The 23,087-nt window shown below is 29.6% G+C and overlaps 1 protein-coding gene across 1 annotated transcript in view; it reads right to left on the reverse strand.

The window, feature by feature from the left end:
* Positions 1 to 1,739: 1,739 nt before the first annotated feature.
* The window catches only part of LOC105360781 (uncharacterized), a 244,055-nt gene continuing 222,707 nt past the window's right edge, over positions 1,740 to 23,087 (reverse strand). Inside the window, exons 4-5 of the mRNA XM_011497782.1 lie at positions 3,692 to 3,920; positions 1,740 to 1,849 (exon numbers count right to left, since the gene is read on the reverse strand). Of these exons, the coding sequence (XP_011496084.1) occupies positions 1,740 to 1,849; positions 3,692 to 3,920 (339 nt within the window). The remainder of the gene's footprint in view (positions 1,850 to 3,691; positions 3,921 to 23,087) is intronic.

Raw genomic sequence — 23,087 nt, forward strand, 5'->3', positions numbered from 1 at the left:
ATACTGGCACGCAGGAATTTTCTGATCACTGTCCGTTCGATTTGGGTTGCGTGCGAGAACGATGTTACTTCGCTTGAGTTTTATATGCCGCTTTCGAGAATTCTTTTTTTTATTTTTTTTTTTTTGCGAAAGTTGATTTGTGGGTTTTTCGTTTATTCAACACGGTTTTACTCAATATAAGTGTATTTGGAGCATATTTACGTAAGCCTTAATTCGAAAATTCAAAGATATTAATCATGAAATTTAAAAATAAACATAAGCTTAACGTTATTATAATTATTTAAACACTTACAATTAATTTATAAAATAACAGGACTTGACATCAAATTTATTTGAAATTATTTGTCTAGTATTGTTTATAAATGAAAAAATGTACTCAATAAATTATTGTTTTCATTCTTATGTATGAATAATTTTGATATATATATATATATATATATATATCAAATGCAGATATCAAAGAGTGAATATCACGTAGGTCTTATTCGTGTTTCATTATTGCAGCAAAAGTGAAACTTTAAATATTTGGTATTTACTCAACTAGTGAGTAAATCAGTATAAGGTTAGTATTCATAAAAGATAATTAATTTGCATACTAAATACAAATATTAATTTCAACATGTACCTCTATAATCTTGTGAGAATCTACAACATTAAAATAAAATTCTAGGCTTTCTCCAATTTCTCACACAAGTAATCTGCTCTTTCGAAAAATCTAATCGAGCTATGGGCTTACAATTGACCTTAATTCATAAATAAAATATAAATTATGATATATAACGTATGAAATCAGATTTCGGTAAAAATACCGTTTTCAATTAAAAAATTGAATTATTTACACTGCTGTTGAAAGTATATCATTGAATATTTTCTACGGACAATTAAGATTGTGCACTCTTTCAAATCCAAACTTGCTAGGAAGATAATGAGCGCTCATAAAATTTAGCTTCCCCATTATTTTTTCTCGCCTGGAATTAATAGGTGCGAGCTCTTAACCTCGCGCAAGCTAACGCAATAAAGATGCAAATCAACGCGGAAAGCTTGAAAATCGCGGTAGTTTACTCCTTGTACATTTATATACCTATATATATATATATATATATATATATATATATTTATATTTATATTTATATATATAATTTGAATAATTTGAATGTTAAAAATATGGGAATTACATAAAAGAAGAGTGACGAGGATTACCGAAGATTAAGTTGTTAGCATTAGTTTTAATTATTTTATAGTTGTTAGAGCGTTGAAATTCATTAATAATTATGATATATGTATTTGTAAAGAATGTAATTGCCATGAATCAATTAACAATAACAAGAACAAAATTGATAATCTTGTATGAACAATTTAAAAGTAAGAAATGATGATTGTTGTCAAAAGATTCAGATATACACTTAAATTTAAAATTAATAATTAAGTTTGTCCGAGATGAGATTCCATATGTAAGGAAAATTCGATGACTTAGATTTAAAAGTAATTTAAAATTTACAACACTTTGTTAAATTTACTACACTTTATTATTCGAAAGAAAAAAACGCTTTATTGGTATCTCAAATTTGAAAATACATTATACGAATAGTGAATTGAAAAGTATGAAAAATTGCAAGGAATAAGGCAGCGAGGTGAAATTATTCTATTCCACAAATGCTGGGGCATAAGAAGCTTAGAATACAAGTACTTATATTTTATTACAAAATTAAAATCTAATCCTTCCTTAAGATCGTGTTAATTTAATGGCCACGTTTCAGCAGTAGCCTAGTCTCTCTCGACAACCTTAAAACGTTCCAACCCTCTAGATCATTCATAGTGGTAGTTTTGCCCTTGACGTATCCTCGTGAAGCTGCGAATATAACGCATAATTAACCTATAAAATAAAAGTAGCGGAGCACTTCATTGCCGGTCATTTGGCTAGCGACGTCACATCGCCACTGCGCGGCCCCAACGTCGTCTTCGTTGTCAGCCTTTTAGTTGGCAGTAAAGTGTTCGTGTTCGCATACACAAGATTATCTCCCCTTTTACCAAAATTGTACCGCACCTTGTATAGGATCATGCGAAGACAATATCGACTGCGAATCTCGGGTTGCCATGTAGTCTGAGTTTTCCTCGGCAATAAAATTAAGGTTTTACGAGGGTACTTCTTTTCGGGTTTAGGTCCTAAGTATGGTAAATAAATGTTTTCTCACTGACCACGTCAAACAAGTCGTTATTCTTTTGTATCGCGAACTTTATTAGGCGAATGTACTGGCTCACTCTGCGTTGATAAATGAAATAAAAACTATTTGAAATGCATAAACTAAAGCCTTTATCAAACACACAACTTATCTATAATTCAATAAAATTGAAGTTAGAATTTTTTTATAGGTATTGTCGGACAATTTACTTGTAATTTTTTCACATCTGCACATAAATGCTAATCTGCCGGTAATGGCCTCGCTTAATTTCAAATTAGTTGATATAAATAGTACGGTGAGAGATTTAGTTGGATGAAATATTAGAAATAGCATGGAACGTCAAAGTACGTAAAATGTTTTTATCAACTAAGAGTTGATTATATCCATTTCAAAGATCATTAAAATTACTAATAAACTTTCCTTTACATGCAAAATACAATTGTGAATTTAGCTTTAACGCGCGTAGAGAACTACAGAATGTATCATCTTGCATGTACGTACGTTATGGTTATGAATAAATACCATCGTGGTCAGTTACCACATTAAAACGTGTAGCTGCAAAGCACTTTTTCTTTATGAACAATACGTAATCAAAATTGTTATCATTAAATTTAATTTATACTTACATGTACATTTACAAACATATTACTCTTTATATTTTAATAATAATGTGGTAATACGTTATCAAAAAACTTATTTACAGTAAACAAGTTAACGTTACGCTTTCTTAATAAAACAATAGGATGAAAATTAGTTCTATATTTAAAGTAAACTTAGTATTGTTATTAAACAGTTAAGGACTCCCTGGTGTGAAACATGATCCTATTTTTGCGTGAAAAGATGCCCGAACGAATTGAAAATACGCTACAATATTAATTACGTACGTTGAAAGGAAATTTTTTTATCTTGAATTTTGCATTACACGGTGCCTGTTTTATTAGCATTTCTTACTTTTCATTAACCAAATCAATAACAATAAGTCCTAATGCAAATTTATTGGGTTTTTGAAATTTAAAAATTAGTTTTAGCTTTAAAATTGAATTATCTATAAAAATACGTCTACTATTTGTTTTCTCTGGGTCGTTTTTTGCCTGTCATCCTCAATTCCGGTTTTCTAAAAGTATTATATTTATATTTATGTTTATATTTACCAAATCTTCATTGTAACATGAATTCAATATGATTATTTACAACTGATCCGGATGAAATGTCTAACAATAAAATATCTATTCGTCCGTGAATCCATTCGCATTTCAAAACAACCAATAATTATCTTACACATTGAAGGCCTCAGCTTACAAATGGCAATTTAGAGAATCTTTGTTTTGCACTGGCTTTCCAATATCAACGATTTCAGACTTTTCAAATGATAACTCAATATGATAACTTAGATATTTGCTTCTGACTTGAGAAGTATGTAAAAGTCGTCACTTCCAATGAGCGAAACAAAACAATTGAAACCAAATAGAAATTCGAATAAATCAATACGACATATACATGCACTGACTAACCTGTAGATAGGCAAATGGATGGCTGTAGAGCCTGCGCTGGTCTCCCGAGCGTCGTCCTCGATGTCGTAATCGTGTTAGGGGTCGCGGTGGACGGCGAGGGCACCTTCCGGGCGGCGGCAGCAGCTGCGGCGGCTATGAGGGCCGCGGGACTGTAGCGTGGCACCTGGAGCACCACTGGCGTCTTCAACGACAGATCCACGGGCTCGAGTTGCACCGGCGGTCCTGCCGCCTGCAATCATGCCAAACATAGGTACTCGGGTGAGTTATGAGTTATGATGTTAGGAAGCGGCTGTGTCCGGCCGTTTATATTCCGGCTGCTTTCGCTTTAAATGAATAATTGCTCGATGCAGGGGATGATTGGCTTCTGCCAAGAAAGCAATAATTTCTCTGCATCTAAGTATTCATATCTTATGCTTTAATGATATTTGCATTACCCGTTAATGAGAAATTTTTTATCGCACATTATGAAGAATATTTTTTAACGGGTCTCGCGAATATAATTATCAATCGCGGGGACAATAATATGTTGTATATAAAATGAGCATATTGAATTTTCGTTCTCTAAAGAGCAAAGTAGCTTTCTCACCGGCTATCGGCTGAGAATAAACAAAAATACCAAAACGTTCTCGAAAGTAAGTGGCTGCTCGCTTACTAATCTTATAAAATAACGAACCTCCAAGAGATGCCTATCGAGGCGTTTCTATTAAGCACCATACATTTCTCGTTAAAATGATTTCATTAATAGTGACATCATGTACCACGTTATTATAGTGGGCAATATCTAGAATTGACGACGAGCTTGAGAAGCTAATTAATTGTCCCGGCAGTCCTCTCCATCTATCCATCTCATCATTAAGAATAGTAGATAAATCAATAATATAGTGGAAAAAGGTTATATGCCCCTCTGACGTACACCGTGTCCATCCTTTTCCATCATGGCGCTTGATTACACACGCACGGTAATTGTAATAAGACTGGTAATTCATTCTTGTTGTACCGAGGGCTCGCGACAAGTTGCGCGTCGCGTTTAGAGAATAATTTGGCTCGCACGTCCATGATAATTCGACAAGTACAAGCGGCAGTACATCCGGAATCGAGTCGTCACGCATCGGTACACAGCGGCGTCAGCGCGCACACCGGCTGCCGCGCAATTAGCATTTACAACATCGGGACTGACGTTGACCAATTAGAGCGACGGCTTAAACGCAACGGCACTGCACCAGCAAACTCATCCGAGCTACGAAGGAGGTTCCAGAGATTTGCGGGAGTCTCTGAGAGATGCTGGGCTCGGCACAAAGGGAAAGTACGTTCTTCCATGGTATCTGCTAAATCCCAGTCGGCACATTAAGCTAGTCTCCAACACCGGCTGGATTTCTACTGGAATTTATCATTTCCTATCGATTCTATACTAAGTTGATGCATTAAACCATTTCAAATTACGTTCATTGTCGTGCCGGCTTGACGGCCTGTCAAGATATTTCAATTACTAGGCGATATTAATAATTTTCCGGAAAATTCGTAAAGACGTAATAATATGTTAGAATTTATGATAGTTCGCTGAAAATTGCATTCTAAGATGTTTTATAATATCGATTGCACTGTAATTTGAAAAGTTATGATTAACATTAAACGATGATTATATCAACCGTGTAAACACAACGAATTCAAATATTTCAAGTCATTATTTACAATATATTTTTGTCGCCAAAGTCCCGACAAGCCAACTGAATAGCATAATTGTTGAATAAACAATGGCAAACTCGAGATAATATATACGTACGCTCTTCAAGATAATAAAGCCCCAAATAGAAATGCAAATAGCATCTTTCGTTATTAGTTTGTCACGATAAATAAAGCTGAATAGGCCGGGAAGAGGAGCAAGTGGGTGGATGACCGCGACGCGCAGCTAATAGTTTACGCTCGGTAGACCTAATGGCTCGCGGCAAAGCGAATGAGGGTGAATTCTCTGTACAAGTTGCCGAGACGCTTGAGAACCAAGGGGATTATAGTGAAAAATAATGATTGATAAATATAATGGAAGAATGAGCGGGAGAGGATGTGAGTGCACGCGTACAAAAAGAAGCGAAGAAAATCGGCTTTTCAACGACTATACAATAGCAGCATTTGCTTCGTAAGATTGTTTGCGCAAAATGTGCATTTACATCATTTCTTTAGAAAATTATCGATCAGTGCTCTCCTCGCCGATTATTTTTATCAACTTTGTTTTTTTGCCAACTATCTGAATTCGAATGAGGATTATTTCATTATTAAAATGAAGCCTCTTCACTTAAGTTTATATCACAATTTTTATTACTAGAATATGTTTCAATGGAATATTATTCAGATTATAAATATATATATATATATATATATATATATACAGTTTACAAATAAATTCAAGTTATGAAACATATAAATTTTTTAAATTTAATAAATTAAAAATTATTATGTTATTAATGCATCACTATAATAATATGACTCAAATGATGAAAATATCTAGTAGATGGAAATAATATAAAAGAGCGTTATTTATTTAATAAATTATTAATCGTAGTGTTGGTTGAATTACAAGTGTTTGAATTAGTGTTGGTGAATCTTAAAATTACCGTTCATAATGAGATGAGGTCTTTTAATTATTATTATAGTACTGCAGATATATAATAATACTGCAGATATAATGCTGCAGATCACCGCATTTCATATTATCTTTCGGCAATTATATTATTGCATTTAATACAAGTAAGTAGCACATTTAGAAAGTACAGGGCAGATTCATATATAAACTTTTTCCAGTTAATAATGAAAACATTTTTAATTAATAAAATGTATATAGAATCGAGATAGTGCCAATAATTTTCATTTTCACTTTGTACTTTCCAACAATTTATACTTTTCTCGCAAATCCATGTTAAAGATAAGATCCAAACAAATGATCCACACGCACTCTTCGCTGAATATTTAATGCGTACACGGAACAGCAGCTTGAATTAGAATCGCACTAAGCTTATGTGCGAATTTACCGTTATGTATATGTATTTTCCCTCCCCTTTCCTCTATCTAAATCCGACCCTCTCTCTATCTCTGTCCTCACTGTATGTTATTCGCTCTTTTTTGCATTTATAAAGAATTCATTTTCCGGTAGCTACTCAAGACAAGTGGGCGCATGTGTATAGAATCGAACGAGCAATTGTTTCGCGAACATGGGAGAGAAACGTCACAGCAAAATAAATTACAGTTGGCGAGCGCAGTAGGAATCGCTACCTGCTTAAGTACATCATTCATCGATTTAATTCAATTTATTGGAAACTATTTTGTGGGTTTAGTTAATAGAGCATCGGCAGTCATTATAATGATGAGTTTCTCATCTTTATCAATGTTTGTCATTCATATAAAACGATCGAGATATTTTTAATGCATTTTCCAATTTCTGTTATAATTGTATATTAATATTCTTCACGTATTTATATTAATTATATAAAATTCAAATAAGGAAATTGAATAGACGAACTGTGTTATAAATTATCGATAAACCCCTCATTGAATTTCGAAATTATATATAATTCTTATGGAATTTCATTAAACGATAATTATTCCAATTTCACAATAAAAATTAGCGAATCGCCGTAAATTATTTATAGTAAAATTAATAATTCTGAAATATAATTGTATTGAATTATCGTCTGGCCAACTATTTCTAGTATTCTAAGCAAAATTTCAAAAGTTCTATCACGTGTAACCGTGTAAAAATCGATGACTATGTTTAAAATAAATGTTCTATGTAATTCAAAGGTATCATTAAATCAATGAACATAATTACATTATAATAAATATTATTCTTGCATTCTTGAAAAAGTATAAATGTATGGAGTTTTTATTTATTATTATATGTACTCACACTTAGAGAAAAATTCTCATGGATATTTTTTTTAAGGATTATGCAATTTCAGTTGATATAAATTACGCGTATAATTACGATTACCATGGAATTATTACATTGCTTTATTATATTTTCATAGGTAAAAGCCATAATTTTTTATCGTATGAAGAATAGATTGTTGTAGCTTTATTTATAAGCTGACGATCGTATTGTGGATATAGAGAAAATGATACACTCTTAGAGTTCTCAAAAATACATCGTCGAGGAATCAGTAATGTGTCATGTCCTACTCAAGAGTGACTGGTAAAGGAAATTTCAGAGTGGCCAAGGTGTCATTGCGTGCTCAATCGATTCTCAAACTGAATAATAATAAGTAGATAGTGAAGCAGAGTAAAGAAAGAGAAGGTAAAACATGTTAAGACTTTTATATTTTCAAAGCTCATTTTACAAAAAGAGCATAAGTTATGGCCACTTACATGATTAAGAAAAACACATAATTATACATATATTTTCTTTTTCAAGCTTCGAATATATAAATATACTGTTTTTAACAATACATAACATGTATGTTGAAATAATTTTAAGTAATGAAAAGCTTATATTTTATATAGTTTATTTGAAAAGAAGAAAAAGAGAAAAAACTAAATTGCATGAGATTTATTTCATTGTGCTGAATTATTCGATTGAAACTACAAACATTAGTCAATGCATTTCAATACTGGCAAGCGATTTTATCAAAATAAATGTCATGTTAAATTTTTCATCTGTAAGCAAGCAAATGAAAAATATAGAATGGAAAAATCGCATGAAATTCACCACGGCGTGTGCCAAAAGCGCTGAGCGTGAAAATCTGACTACTAGATAATCGCACACCTGTATATCTGCGAATTCGCAAATTACTCAATCAGGTTCCAGTAAAGTAAATTGTGTCAACATCAAAGGCCCCCGGCAGCAATCCCGACAGCGCCGACTGTTATTCCCGTTCACGGACTCATGGAAAAGCCGCTGAAAGCGCCTTCGTATGCTTGACAAGGCCTACGACAAATCGATAATCGATGCTACACGCGCGCGCAATCACACACACGCGCAACGAATGTATAATGGATGCGTTCGAGAAAAAACATTCAACGTGCATAATGTGTAATGGACCTCTCTTCGTAATAAGTTGTAGTTGCGTTGCGCTGTGCTAGATCACGATGATAATTTGCGGCTCATCGCGTAAGAGCTTCACGCGCACCTTCGACATATCGAATTATAAAGAGAGAAAGATAGAGAGCAATTAGATAGTAAGAGAATGATACACCATTCTAAACATCCTACTACATAAAATATTTTTAAAAAATTGGACCATTTTTAATGAGCTATATGTAAAGTGATTAATTATCTCTTACGAAAATGTGAGTAATTTATTCATATTCTTATTAGATCGTTTCTTACTATATTTTCTATCCATCATTCAAAGGTTATTCACTTTAATATTTACGTAGAATAGGCACACTCGACTTTCTAAAAAATTCTAAAAAATTATTTGTATTTATTGATTTTATTATGATTATGATTTTATAATACCAGTTATTTATAATTGCATTTCAAATATCTATACATACATACGATAGTTACATGTGCTTGTGTGCGTGTACATAAACATTCTGAAATACTATTAAATAATTATTATTGAATTAGGTGAACGTATGTTTTACATCTTATACTTATAGTTCTCACGTGTCACTTTAAATTTAATGGTATGCACATTGATTAATTTTAATTAAATTATACTGCACATTATATTATTGTTTTTATAATATCTTTGTGCGTGAAAGTATTGCAGTAGGGATTTGCCGATGAATTTAATTAAAATTTGCAGTCTTTAATTTATACATAAAATTTGGTGAAAATTTTAGTAACTGTGAATAATAGTTACGTCATAAGATTTTTTGTAGTCGTACGATTAAATTTTAATATAAAAAAAGCAATTAAACGAAAAAAAAGTGCACACGGAGATGAAAGAGGGATTCGAAATCTGATTAGAACGTTGGATGGCTCCTTTAATCTAATAATTTATGTTAAACTTTATTGCAGGTAGTGTACACAGAATTCATTATTCAAGCGTGTTTTATCATGAGATATCCTTTAAATAAATACTAGAATTAATTAGCAGCATTTTTATTATAATTAATGAACTCAATTTTCATTGCTATGATAATTATTGGTTAATGAAACTAATTAATAATTTATTATGAATTTTTATAAAATATTAATATGCAAATAAATACATGGACAGTGACAGAGGATATTTGAATCCAAAGTTGTTAATGTCTGCGATCTTATTTTTATTATAGCAAAAAGTAAATAAAAATTCCGAACCTTTAAAATGAATAACGGCAATATAAGTGGCTGTGATTTCAGGTCTGATTCAATAAAATCATTCATTTTATTCGTCTCTGCTAATTCAGTTCACTTTCGCCAATAACTTTCTAGAGAATTTAATCTTCAATAGTTTATATAAAGATAATTTACTCTTGAAATTTAGGTTTTTGATGAGTGCATATATATATATATATATATATTCCTAAATTGCAAATATTGAATCATATTTTCGTGGATCTTATAAAAATTTATTAGCCATTATATATATATATATATATATATATACAAAATAATAATAACGTTTTGATATATATATATATATATATATGTATCAAAACGTTATTATTATTTTTTCGTTCACATCCATTTGAGGAAATAGTCATAAACGTAGTAGAAATCATTAATGTTCTTGCAAGAATCGAAAATATTAATATAAAATAACAAATACACCGAGTGACAATCGATAATAATAAAAAAAAAATTTTTTCCCAGATTGAGAAGAGCGACTGTCTTCGCAAAAGACAAAAAATGCATTGTAAGTGGAGACAAAAGAAGTAGCGCCGAAATATCAACAACAAAAGTATGCGTCCAATGAGGATGGTAAAATGGAATAAGTGGAGGGGTCAGACGAGAGAGAAGAGAGACCTTTTGGTTACAGCATACAACGGTAAGTAGGCACAGCCCGCGAAAAGTCCGAAAGAGCAAAAGAATTATGAGCCTCTCCTTCTTCGTATCTCTCTCTCTCTCTCTCTCTCTCTCTCTCTCTCTCTCTCTCTCTCTCTGTCTGTTTCTCTTTCCGCTTAACGACGAGTCTCAAGAGCTTGCCAATAACGATGTCTGCAATTGGCGTCATAAACATCGGCGAGAATTGAGCCGTCGCGCCCGGGGAGGATTTCTTCGTGCACGTCAGCGTGGCTCCCGTGTACCGGTGTGCGACAGCTTGGCGCTTTCGAGAATTTAACCGTTTTGGGCGGGATTGCGCTCGCGCTGCGTATCGAAAGTATTTTAATTAGGACCTTAAATGCGGAGTTAGTCCACAGGAGCGGTTGGGAGATACAGAGAATCGGATCGGAATGGGATGCCGGAATTCGGGCTTGATGATTTTCGGATCAATGGCTGGGAGAGTGCGGGCCCGATTTTTTGCGCTTGTCCGGTCGCGAAAAAGCTGAATACTTATCATGTGTTAATTACACGGCGTGAATTCTTACGAGTTTTTGTTCGCGTTGCATGATTATATTCAACGGTACTCTTTCTTATATTTATGAGAGGCTGCACTTATTGCCCGATCACGATGGCACGTTCCCGTTTAAAATATAATTTTTGCAGCGTATTTTTTCCAATAACTAAACCATAATCGTTTTTATAATTATGATTTTAAGCGTGTAATATGGATGCAAAATGCGCCAGTGAGAAAAGAGTTTTGTTCAATGTACATGCTGCAATTGTTGGGCTACGCGTACATACGCGAGCGCGCACACATGCTTAGATAAAAGATAATTATGTAAATAATATAGTTTTATGGAATGTTGTAGACATAATTAAGTAGATAAAAATTGAATATTACTAAAGATATTTAAAAATATTATCGACTTTTATTCTTGACGATCAGAGAGAGAGAGATAGAGAGAGAGAGAGAGAGAGAGAGAGAGAGAGCATCATTGAAATACGTCATCGCCTTATTATTGTAAGGATCTTGATATTACAGTTTGATGTTACTCTGCTTAGTACGTAACGGAATATCTAAAAATTAAGACGCTTAAACCAATCATCTTTATTGCTGTACCTACTCTTAATGAGATACAAATATTCTGTTGGGATAAAACGCTTCGACAGTATGAGGGATTGAGACATTTGCATGACAGATCGAGTATTCTTCCGCATTTTATTTTCCACATTTCATTAGGAAGGTAAAACGTTTACTAAATGTGTCCTGGGCGTAGGACTGCTTAATACGTGAAAGCCGAAAGTCGAAAATCATTACGAACGAAATTATTCGGCATTGCATCATTAGCCTTTGGAATATCCAATATCTGTGGACTTTTTTCATGTTGCAAGTCGTCTTTGTGACGAATCTTTGTGACGGACTGAATTTATATTTATAATGGTAGTTTTGCGGCGAAATTAATATTCGCGTCATTCATTATTAATCCTATGTGTAAAGTATTACAAGTCTATAAAATACTCTCATCGTAGTAACATTTATTGATAACACTCATTACGACTGCAAGTAAATTTAATAAAAAACTTTAGACAATTTATATTTAGATTAAGTATAAATCCTATAAATAATCACAAATACTTGATTTTATACAAAAAATTTAAAAAATTAAATTAAAAATCTAATGGTAAGATAATTTAAATACTATATGTTTTTAATACGAAGAAAATTAATTGTAACAAAGTTTAAATAATCACCCTCCTTCGAGTAATGCCGTCATTTGCAAAGCTTGTAAGGCAACCCAATGGTATGCAATTGTGTTTTAAAAAGGTGATTATCAGAGAACTTTATTCGCCAATTAAATATTTTACAAGATAAGTGCAAGATTTATAAATACGTGGAAAGGTTGTTAATTGACTTTAAAACCTAACTGTAATTGCATTTATAAGCAAGCATAACGTTCTAATAATTTCAATTTTTATTACCTGAAAATCAAAGTGTTACCTAACTTACATGATGGTCATGAAGAGAAAAATGAGTATATAAAGCTGTAGCATTTGAACGCCTATAACATGCTATAGGCGAAAAACAACGATATAAAATTAAAAACAAGAAATTATATTTCATTAAGAATTTTTACTGTTGTAAAATTGTGGGTTAATTTATCATAAAACATTAAATTATCTAAAAAAAAAATTTTATTACTAATAGCTATATGTGGATTAATCAATCGCTACTTTCAATCGAATATAATTTATTTATCGAGAACTATATGATGTGTATATTTTATTATTTATATTCAATTACCGAATCAATGAAATTTAAAAATAAACTATTATTATATTAATTATTTTTAATCATTGAACACTCATCTTTTCCATTCGTTTTCTCTAATCTATAACACATTCCAAGATGTGTGTAATTAAATATTAATATTAGATTGATATTATTACAGCACCATTGCTACATACAAGGTATATTATGCCTTATTATATATCGAGATATATAATTTCTTATTAAATGTATACTTATAAATATAGAAACGTTTTTAAATTATATACAAGTACAATGCATAAAAATACATGTAATATTATTAAGTTATTGTTATTTAATATTTTATGGTATTTACAAATGCATAAATTAAGGATACAACAACAAAAATAATTTAAAATGTGAAATTAAATAGTAAAGCTATTAGAATGAATTACATAGAATAATTTATGAAGGAAAACTTATTTTTAGCTTATAACAATACACTTATACTAATTTTTAACCTCATCTTTCGGAAAAAAAAATGATAATTCATGGGCCGTAATCTAAATAACATAATGTATGAAAATTCTCGAGGGAAAGGAAATAAAAGAAATGTGCAGTAAGGAAATTTGTAGCAAAGAATAAAAGCATGAAGAAGAATAGAATATTTCAGAGTTTATAGTACTTAGATACGTGAACCTATAGGTGCCATATAACGAGCATCGAATTTTTCAACTGATTATTAGCTAAGTAAATTATGTCGCACTATTAGCGTAATTGTCTTTATTGAAATCCGAATTCTGGCGAGAGAATGATATAGTATATATAAAGAGAGAAAGAGAGAGAGAGAGAGAGAGAGAGAGAGAGAGAGAGAGAGAGAAAGCGACGATTTCATGCCCGAGATGGTGAATTAACACGACTTCATAAGTTTATTAACTGTATTACGTATATCATGTATGCACTGACCTTATTCTTTTTGTATAAATAATATAAATAATTTTATAAAATAATACATAAAATAGATATGTATTATTCGGTGCGTTAATTTTATTTGAATAATACACACATACGCTAATCTCTTTATGCAGAATTATTGACAATAACAACGGATTAAAATTGCACGAGAAGTGTAAAAATATGTTGAAAGTAGCATTTACATTTTTCTGAAATTATTGACTTCCGGGTAATTAACAAAAATTTTATAATACTGTGTATTTTCTTTTATAGAGTTTAAATGTTTCAGGTAATATTCTATTGTGATTCAATAGCCTTTTTACACATGTCAAGTAAAAATCTTTACGACCACCAAGAAGCTTTTTATACAAAAATTGATAAAAAATATGAAAATTAGAAGAAAAAAAAATCTTTCTATATAGTAATTAAAAAAATAAGTAAAAAAATTATATAATAAATTAATATTTCTATTATATGCAACCAAATTATTAATTGTAATAAGATATTTGGTGTAATTAATTGCGTGAATAAATAAGCCATTTATAGATATAAATCAATTGACAAATTATCTATTGTATAATAATAGATGGCATTTCTTGTCTGTAGCTTATTCAATGAATTATATAAAAATAAATGATTGATTTTCTATGTAATATTATGTAATAATATTACATATTATTTTTAAATTATTTAATTTATTTGGTTTGATAAAGCGTCATTTAATATTAATTCTCGTATTTAAAATATATTATCATGGATTAATATTTATCAACGTTATTGGCTATCTTATGAATTTGATTTAATACCAAAGTCTGTGATAATAACGAAATAGAGCTAATTATAGTATTATTAGCTCTAATAATAAGCTCTAATATAATTTAATCTTCTAATCTAATTTAGTATTTAGCTCTAATAATTCACTGATCATTTCTTTAAAAATATTACCAATATTATATTCATTATAATTGGCACAAACAAGAGTTAAGCAATAATACAAGTTAAATGTTCGCTGTATAATAATTAATTTTATTACTAATTGTTCAATTCTTGAAGCTGTGTATTACGGAAAAGGCGCGAGTGCTCACGGGAATCCTGACAAAATTTCCTTGGCGGAATCGAGGACAAAGGAAACAAGGCTCGTGATGTCATTGTCTTACAATAGGCTTCAGGTAGGTGTAACAACCCCATAGAACGTAAATAACGGCATTGAAGGGGTGGATGGTAGTGCTGGCGATGGTGGTGGTGATGGATATAGAGATGGATGAGCGTGTAGGTGAAAGGTGGAGATTATATGTACTTTATATATTTTTATTTTACATCGCATTTTTTAAATGTTGCCTTTCACCAAACTCATATTCGAATGTTCGTTCGAGTCCGTTTGTACGGTTGTTCTCACGCAATGCGTTTTACAGATAATTTGAATATAAGTAGTGGATATTCAATCAGATACTTTTATTATTAAATATTATAATTCTTTTTTACATGTTAATTATTATGATATATGTATAATAGATTTTTCATGTCAGTTTTCATTTAAATGGCTAATTGTATTAGGCAGTATTTGTAATATATTATAGCCAAGTATATTAATAACAATAGCATAATATATTAAGAGTAATATTAACATGCGTAATAATTAAGGGGAAATTAATAATTACAAATAAAATATCGTTATAATTCATTTGAACAAAAGCGATGTCGATTTATTTTTACAAGAATTATAACAAATCTCTATAAATAAAAAGTACAGGTTAAAAAGCATAGATTTGTACAAAAAGTTAAAAAATGCCGATAATGCCTACTAGGAAAGATATCAATATATTTCACTGGAAGTTTCAAAATTCACACCTGATGAGATAGTGAGAATTGCTTCTTTCTGTCGTGGTTTCGTGACTATCGCGAATAGGTAGTTTATTTTAATGACTGTCATTATAACCAAATTATTGCGTGTCGTTTGGCCTTTCGACACATTAACAATTTAAGGGTAGATTTTATCAAATTTTAACCAAAGAGCAATTTTCGTTGCATGCACTAGTAGTTAGGATGAAAAATAGTTGAAAAGTTTGTTGTATTGTAATGGAAAAACTAAAAATATAATGGCTGTATCGTCGTTATTTGTATTTGATGCGATTATAAAAGTTAGATGAGTGCTTGGATGTCGGAATCGTAGCTCTTGCGTACTTGAAATAATTAAATTACTTTCTTTTCATAGTATTCCATTGTGGAGATTACTCTACACCATTTCACTTATTAAAATGGACATGAATGAATTCAAATCCAAATAAAGAAATTTTATTGATTCTTTAGAAAATAACTAGAATTATATGGTGCAGTTCAAACTGTCGTTGTACAATTAATGAAATAAATTTTTATCGCAAGGGGCATTCTCATTTTCCAAATTTTAAAAGCTTATCGGTTATTTATGAGAAGAATAAAGATAATCATTACAGCATCAAATACATGACAGCGTAAGCATCTTTTTTACACACAGGAAGGTAGATAAATTCCATGCGCCAAATATAAATCTATAGATCATTCAAACGCAATAAATGGGCTGACACCCTAAGCATATTAGCCAAGTGGAGGTAGTAACGGGGAGTGGAGAACTTGAGAAGGATTTATTCGCAAGTACAGCGCAATTAGATAAACTCGAAGCAGTTCGTCGTCTACCAGTTTTATTACACGCAAGTGCGGAAGCAGCGACTCGCTAAGAAGTCGACTGAATTTACGAGGTGGTGCGCACTACGTTGCACACATGGGAAACGCCTTCCCATCAATCACACAATTATGAGAAAAGGCGAAAATCCGGCGATAAGAGATAAGTGCATTCCGAGCTGTAAATTCCAGCATGAAAATGATCAAACGTAAGATTTGGATACTTTTGTCTTGTCCTAACTCTTGTAGTTTTCGAATTTAATAGGATAGGCTGACATTTGTGGTGGTTCAAGGTTCGTTCGCTTAGTGTTGCGAGCCTATGAATGTTTTAATAGGATAGGCTGACATTTGTGGTGGTTCAAGGTTCGTTCGCTTAGTGTTGCGAGCCTATGAAGGTATCATGGTAAGCGTCGGTGAGCCATATTTTTAGTAAAAAGTAATCGTGTATTTGGCCGGCATTGCTGGAACTATATTTATTGTGAAATTGAACTTAATATTTATAAACCATTTATTGCACACTTAGAGGAAGTGTAATGCACATTTAATATGCGATTGCAATGGTCGCAATTCGTACATTAAATTATTAAACTATAAATGCTATGGAATGTTATATAAATGCTTATTTATATTTGACTGAAATAGTAATTATAAATAAATTGATAGTGGTAATAAGATTTTTTGAATGCTTACGAAAATGAATTAAAAATGGTTGAAAAATTAAGGTAACGCGACAGACTAATTTTTATATATTATTATTATTCTCATGTATGTAACAAGTTTTATAAATTTTACACCATTTGGCAAGCTTTTCTTTGACTGGAGAATAGAAATTAATATAACAGTATATGTAAAGCTTTTTTCAGCCTATCAGCACTATTTTATCATTCATACATATAATTGTAAAGTAGTTAATTTATTCAATATTTACTCTTTGTATTTAAAGCTAAATCAATTTTATTTTATATTATACTTTTGCTTTTCGTAAGAAAGCGTACTTGCCTTTTGAATCGATATTTACAATAAAAACCTACTAATATTTTTCAAAAAGTACTTCCTTAATGAATCAATTTCAAAGAATAAATGAAAATGTAAAATCGTCGCATAGCCGTCAAAAAATAAAAAAAATCTATAAAATTCTTCATAAATGAGTACAAGATGGTATCATTGATAAAAAATAAAAAAGTCAGAGTGCATTGATAAAAAGAAAAAGATGTTTGTAATTTACTATTTGGTTAGAATGTGGTTAATAACTAAATAAGTGATTCAAGGATTCAACTTAATTCACAAACTATTATTGTCGTTGACAAAATGAACAAGAAGCTCAAGACAAGAGAAATGCCTTGTAACCTTCTAAACGTGCGTAAGTGCATAAATTGATTAACTTGTAGACATTTGCAGTAATCTCTCTCTTTATCTTTCTTATACATAAACTTTTCATGAGCCGGCACTCGTGCAGTTAAGCGAGTAAAATAAAACAAATGTATGTGTAAATATAGAAGAACTCCAATGATATAATTACGCATATTATTAGAGTTGAGGTAATTGTATTTTAATGAAAAATTATATGTTAAATGTATCAATATTATTATATTACATTTAAATCAATGGATTAGTATTTACTTATAAAAGAAATGATAGAATTTATTTCAAATTTACATACTCGTTAGGACTTTATTTTTATAAAATATTTAATAAATAGTAGATCTGAAATTTGTAATGCATGTAATTTCTAATATGCACTAAGAAAAACATAATTTTTAAATTATTTATATACATATAAACAAAACCAAATTATTCTGGCCATTATTTTTATGAATTTATTTAATAGTTAATATTAATATTGAAGATAAACATTAATTGGTATCTAATATGAGACTCTATAGAAAATAATGACTTTCCATGGATGAATTTGAAATCATAAATTGACATGGGCAACGATACTGAAATGATTGAACAATCTAAGCAGTAATAGCATTCATAAGCGGAAGCTTGTTTGTATCGACTGCGCCTATAGATTCTCAATTCTCCGTTAAATTAGGTATTCCTCTTTATATCTATTTCCCTTTTTTCTTTTTCTCTAAGTATTCGTCGTAGTAATTTTAACTGTATAAGAAATGAAACGTTATACTTTGAAGTATTATCAACATAACTTACCCGACATCATGATATTATTCTATTACCTATTCTATTATTTTATATAAATTATACTTATGTAACTTATAACTTACAATAATAATAGCAATTGTTACATTTTCTGAATAGAAAATAGAGTACAGGAAGTTCGGAAATCAATTGATTGATAAGTAATATTTTATTTTGATATATTTTGATTTTTTTAATAATTCTGTTAAAAAAATAGGTTTCACAATGTTTCGAGATTGAATAATTTAAATATATACAAAAAGTGTATTGATCTAAAATTATTAATAATTTATATATATATATATATATATATATATATATATACAATTATAATATACATTTTAATAAAAAATCTTATTATTTTCAATCAATATAACTTTATGCTTTACTAAGCAATAAAAAAAAAAACGAAAAAGAACATTTATTTTATTGAGACATGGAAGTATATTTAAATTTTATACTAAGAATAATTAGATTTATAATATTGGTAAATGCGATCAAAATTGGTTAGTAAATCATCTATTTGAAAAACTTTCATTACGCCCTAATACATAATTATTATGATTGTTGAATCTTTTTTAAAAAAAAGTCTATAAAAGCTGAGAAAGATATTATTATAGAATTAACAACAAATTTATAAAAAATGTATTTATTATGATAGAATAGATTAATTTTCTTCATAGTAAATTTGATTATTAGTGAATATTTTCATATTAAACAATTATTTCATATTAAAAACGTAAAATTATTAAGGACATATTATATATTTCATTAATTTTTTTTTAAATATGATAAATATGTGCTCAATTTAGTTTATGGATGTATTAAAGTTGAAACATTAAATATAAAAATATGATTTCATAAATAAGAAGTAACTGAATAATTTCATAAATGAAAATATTTCAATTTTGTTAAAAGTGACGAAATTCTAAAATGCATTAAATGCAATGTTTATTACATTTTAATTATATAATACTTGAACAATGTTCCTAGTGAGATTTAGGGAAGGGCGATAATATGTATAAATTATACTTGATGTTAAATTACTTCTATATAAAATAAAAATGATTAGCACATTTAATTTAAAGCATTAGCAGTATCGTGCCACTTTTACTTGATGTATGAATTTTCATTCATGCAAGGTCATTTGTTACGTGTATTAGTAACGAAAAGGTTAATCCTTTCTATATAGGATCAAGTGAAATTCCAACATTAAGACACAGCCAATTCTGATAATCTATCATGTCGCTCATAAAAAATATATAATGAATGAAAAAGGGGTAAATGTGAAAATCCTCATCGGTAAATTAAATTTTTTCTCACCGACTCTCAGCCGTTTTTATGAAGATATAATAATGTGCGTTGGGGATGACGAAGTTTAGCCACGGATATGACCGGTGTCCTTCCGCAAGTTATGCGTGACTTCGGATCACATCAACGATAAATCTCTCTCATTCTTTCTCCCTCTCTCTCTCTCTCTCTCTCTCTCTCTCTCTCTCATTTCTTCTTGCTCACAATACCTTTCTTGTTAGAAATTCAGTGGATGCGATTTTCAACTTCTTTTTATGTATTCTTTGAGAAGTGTAAAGGGAAATAGATAAAGAAAAAAGCGCACACATAATTCGTAACTCCATATTAGGGAATTTATTAAATTCATGGATTTCTCGTGCAAGTCGATAAAGTGAATTAATAGATTGATTTCTGTATTTTGTAAAATCTGGCTAAGATTAGTAATTTTTAAATATAAGATTGATTGAGACATTTAACTTAAATTTATTAAGTTTATAAGCTATAATTTATAGGATTTTATTCTCTAAATATAATATTTGATATTTTGCAATAAAATGTAGTTGGAATAATTATGTAGATTTTGGTAATGTTTAATCGTAAAATATTCTAATTATTATACTTAATACTTCATATTGTGAAAATTTCTGAAATTTTACTGTTTCATATAAATAAATTATGCATAAAATCTTCTATATTATTATTAATTTAATAAAAAAATGTTTCTTATATAATTATTAAGTATCAGTCTTCGAAAAATATAGTAAAAAATAGTAAATAAAATTGGTTATATATATATATTTATACTGATAATTAAGTTTTCAAAATATTTTTTGTATTCTTGTGTGCGTGTGCATATGCATATGTGTATTTATTTTAATATTACTGTATATTATGAAATATAAGTTATTTTAACATAATCTTAACGCATAAAATATTTAAATACATTAATTTACCATACTTAAGAGTAGATGCTCAGTCTACACATGGGATAAATATCTTTAAAAATGAGAAAAATTTATTCGTATTTTTTTTTAAGTTTAATGCGCTAGAGTATAATTTAAATAATTTTAAACGTGCATAATAATTATACTAATGATAAATTGAATCACGAGCCTTATAATTAAAAATGTTCTAGCTATATATAAAGTGATATATATATATATATATATATATATATATATATATATATATATATATATATAAATATATCTTTATACTCACACAAAATATATATATATATATATAAAAATGTATCATTAGTCACTTACAAAACATTTTAATTGCTATTTATTTAATAATGTTCCGTAATATCGAGTCCTTTCTATTTACATTTTGATTCTGTAAAAAGTTTCTAAAATAAACCCCATCTAAAACTTGTCGTAAAATAGCAATAATTAAGTGATGTCGACGAGCAAGATAAATAGAGAAGAGAGGGTATAATAGAGGTCATATTTTTATTGTTTGGCGCACCTCGATGGCATCATCATCTTCGCATATAAAACGACATAGAGGCTAAATGTCCGTAAGATCTTATCGTATGATAAAAGAGAAAATTTTAAGTTTTTACTCTCTTCATTGCGAAATTATCCTTAACACTTGGAAAATACGGATCGAGAGTTGATCGATGAATTGGATGCTCATTAGAACTTGATTGAAAATATCTTCGGGGCTTGCCTCGTAAGTAAATAAACTCGCATCTCCATGACGTTTTTGGTAAAATTGAAGTTTATCATTGTTAAATCATGATTAATTTGGGCATGTCATAATTTAATGATAAATTCAATATATCAATCTTGACTTAAACACATGAATTAGATATTAAGCTTCAGCTATATTTTACGGTAAATCATATATCTCATTCCACTTATTTTAGCATTAAAGAAGATGATGAAAAATCTACTGATCTTGTATAAATATTTAAATTAAATCTTAACTTAGCGAAATCATTAGTAATATGTTTTTTCAATTTTATAAACTAAGTAAACGTGATTTTTATTTCAATTTTTATTTTAATATTAAAAAACTAATGAAGTTTTTCGTTGAATAAAGTTTAATAACAATAATACGTCGATGTCAGGTAAACTTTTCATTACTATTATTATTAATACTTGTTAATATTACCAAGATATTATGTTTATTAATTATTTAATTATAATTACTAGTAAAAGCAAAGAAGGTAAGTAAATTACTTAGGCTAACAATTTCCAATATGTGATGTGTTGTATGAGTACGTGCTCGTGCACGTACACAAACGCGCGTATATAATCCATGGTATTTTTAATATAGGAAACCTAATGGACACGATATTCTCACAGTCTTATTCTTCTTTTTTCGTTGATGTATCGTAGAAGGAACAGGACTACGATTTAATGCTTGTGTATATCTACTATAACGACTCCATTAACACGTAGCTCAATCTAATTACGTTCTTACAGCTATAGTGCCATGAAATTGCTCGCTACCTCTTTTTCTCACGCGTGTGAATATCCGCACATACTAAAAGTATTGAATATTTTTGTCGTTTACGTACCCATATCAATGTTATCCATTTATTTAATTTTTATTCTCTTAGTTGGCTCAATATTTTTTGGTCGTATTTAAATTTTTTAGTTCTACTTATCGTCCTTTCAGTGTGTCCCTGTCCTTTTTAAGCGTTGACTGCCTCACAGTACTGCGATTGAAATATTTACTTAAAAAATGTTCCCCGTTATAAGGCTATTACACAATCAAGATTTAATATATGAGTGAATGAAATTAAAGATAATAGAATTTACAATATATTAACAGAAATCTATGGAATTTTAGTATCATAAAATGACATCAAATATTAATATGTATATAAAACTTGTTTCAAATACTTCTTAAATATATTTAATTATTAATGAAAAAAGATAAACTGATAGCACAATGGTCATGGATTATTAATGAATATTCATTGTATAATGTTTTTTTTTTTTTTTTTTTTTTTTTTTTTAAAAAAAAAAATTTATAGAACAATGAAATGTAAGATATTGTGAGTTATGGAGTGGTTATTACGGTAATTTAGACTTGAAAAAAAATTATGCAGTTTAAAAATTTTTTTTTAAAACCTAGTTTTTCTTAAGTATATATATAATTATAAATTTCTATCGAATTGATTATATATGGATTAAAATAGGTGAAAAAGATGTTATTTGAAAATAATATTACACCGTATGCAA

This window comes from Ceratosolen solmsi, unplaced genomic scaffold, assembly GCF_000503995.2.
Source record: "Ceratosolen solmsi marchali unplaced genomic scaffold, CerSol_1.0 scaffold47, whole genome shotgun sequence".
Lineage (NCBI taxonomy): Eukaryota > Metazoa > Arthropoda > Insecta > Hymenoptera > Agaonidae > Ceratosolen > Ceratosolen solmsi.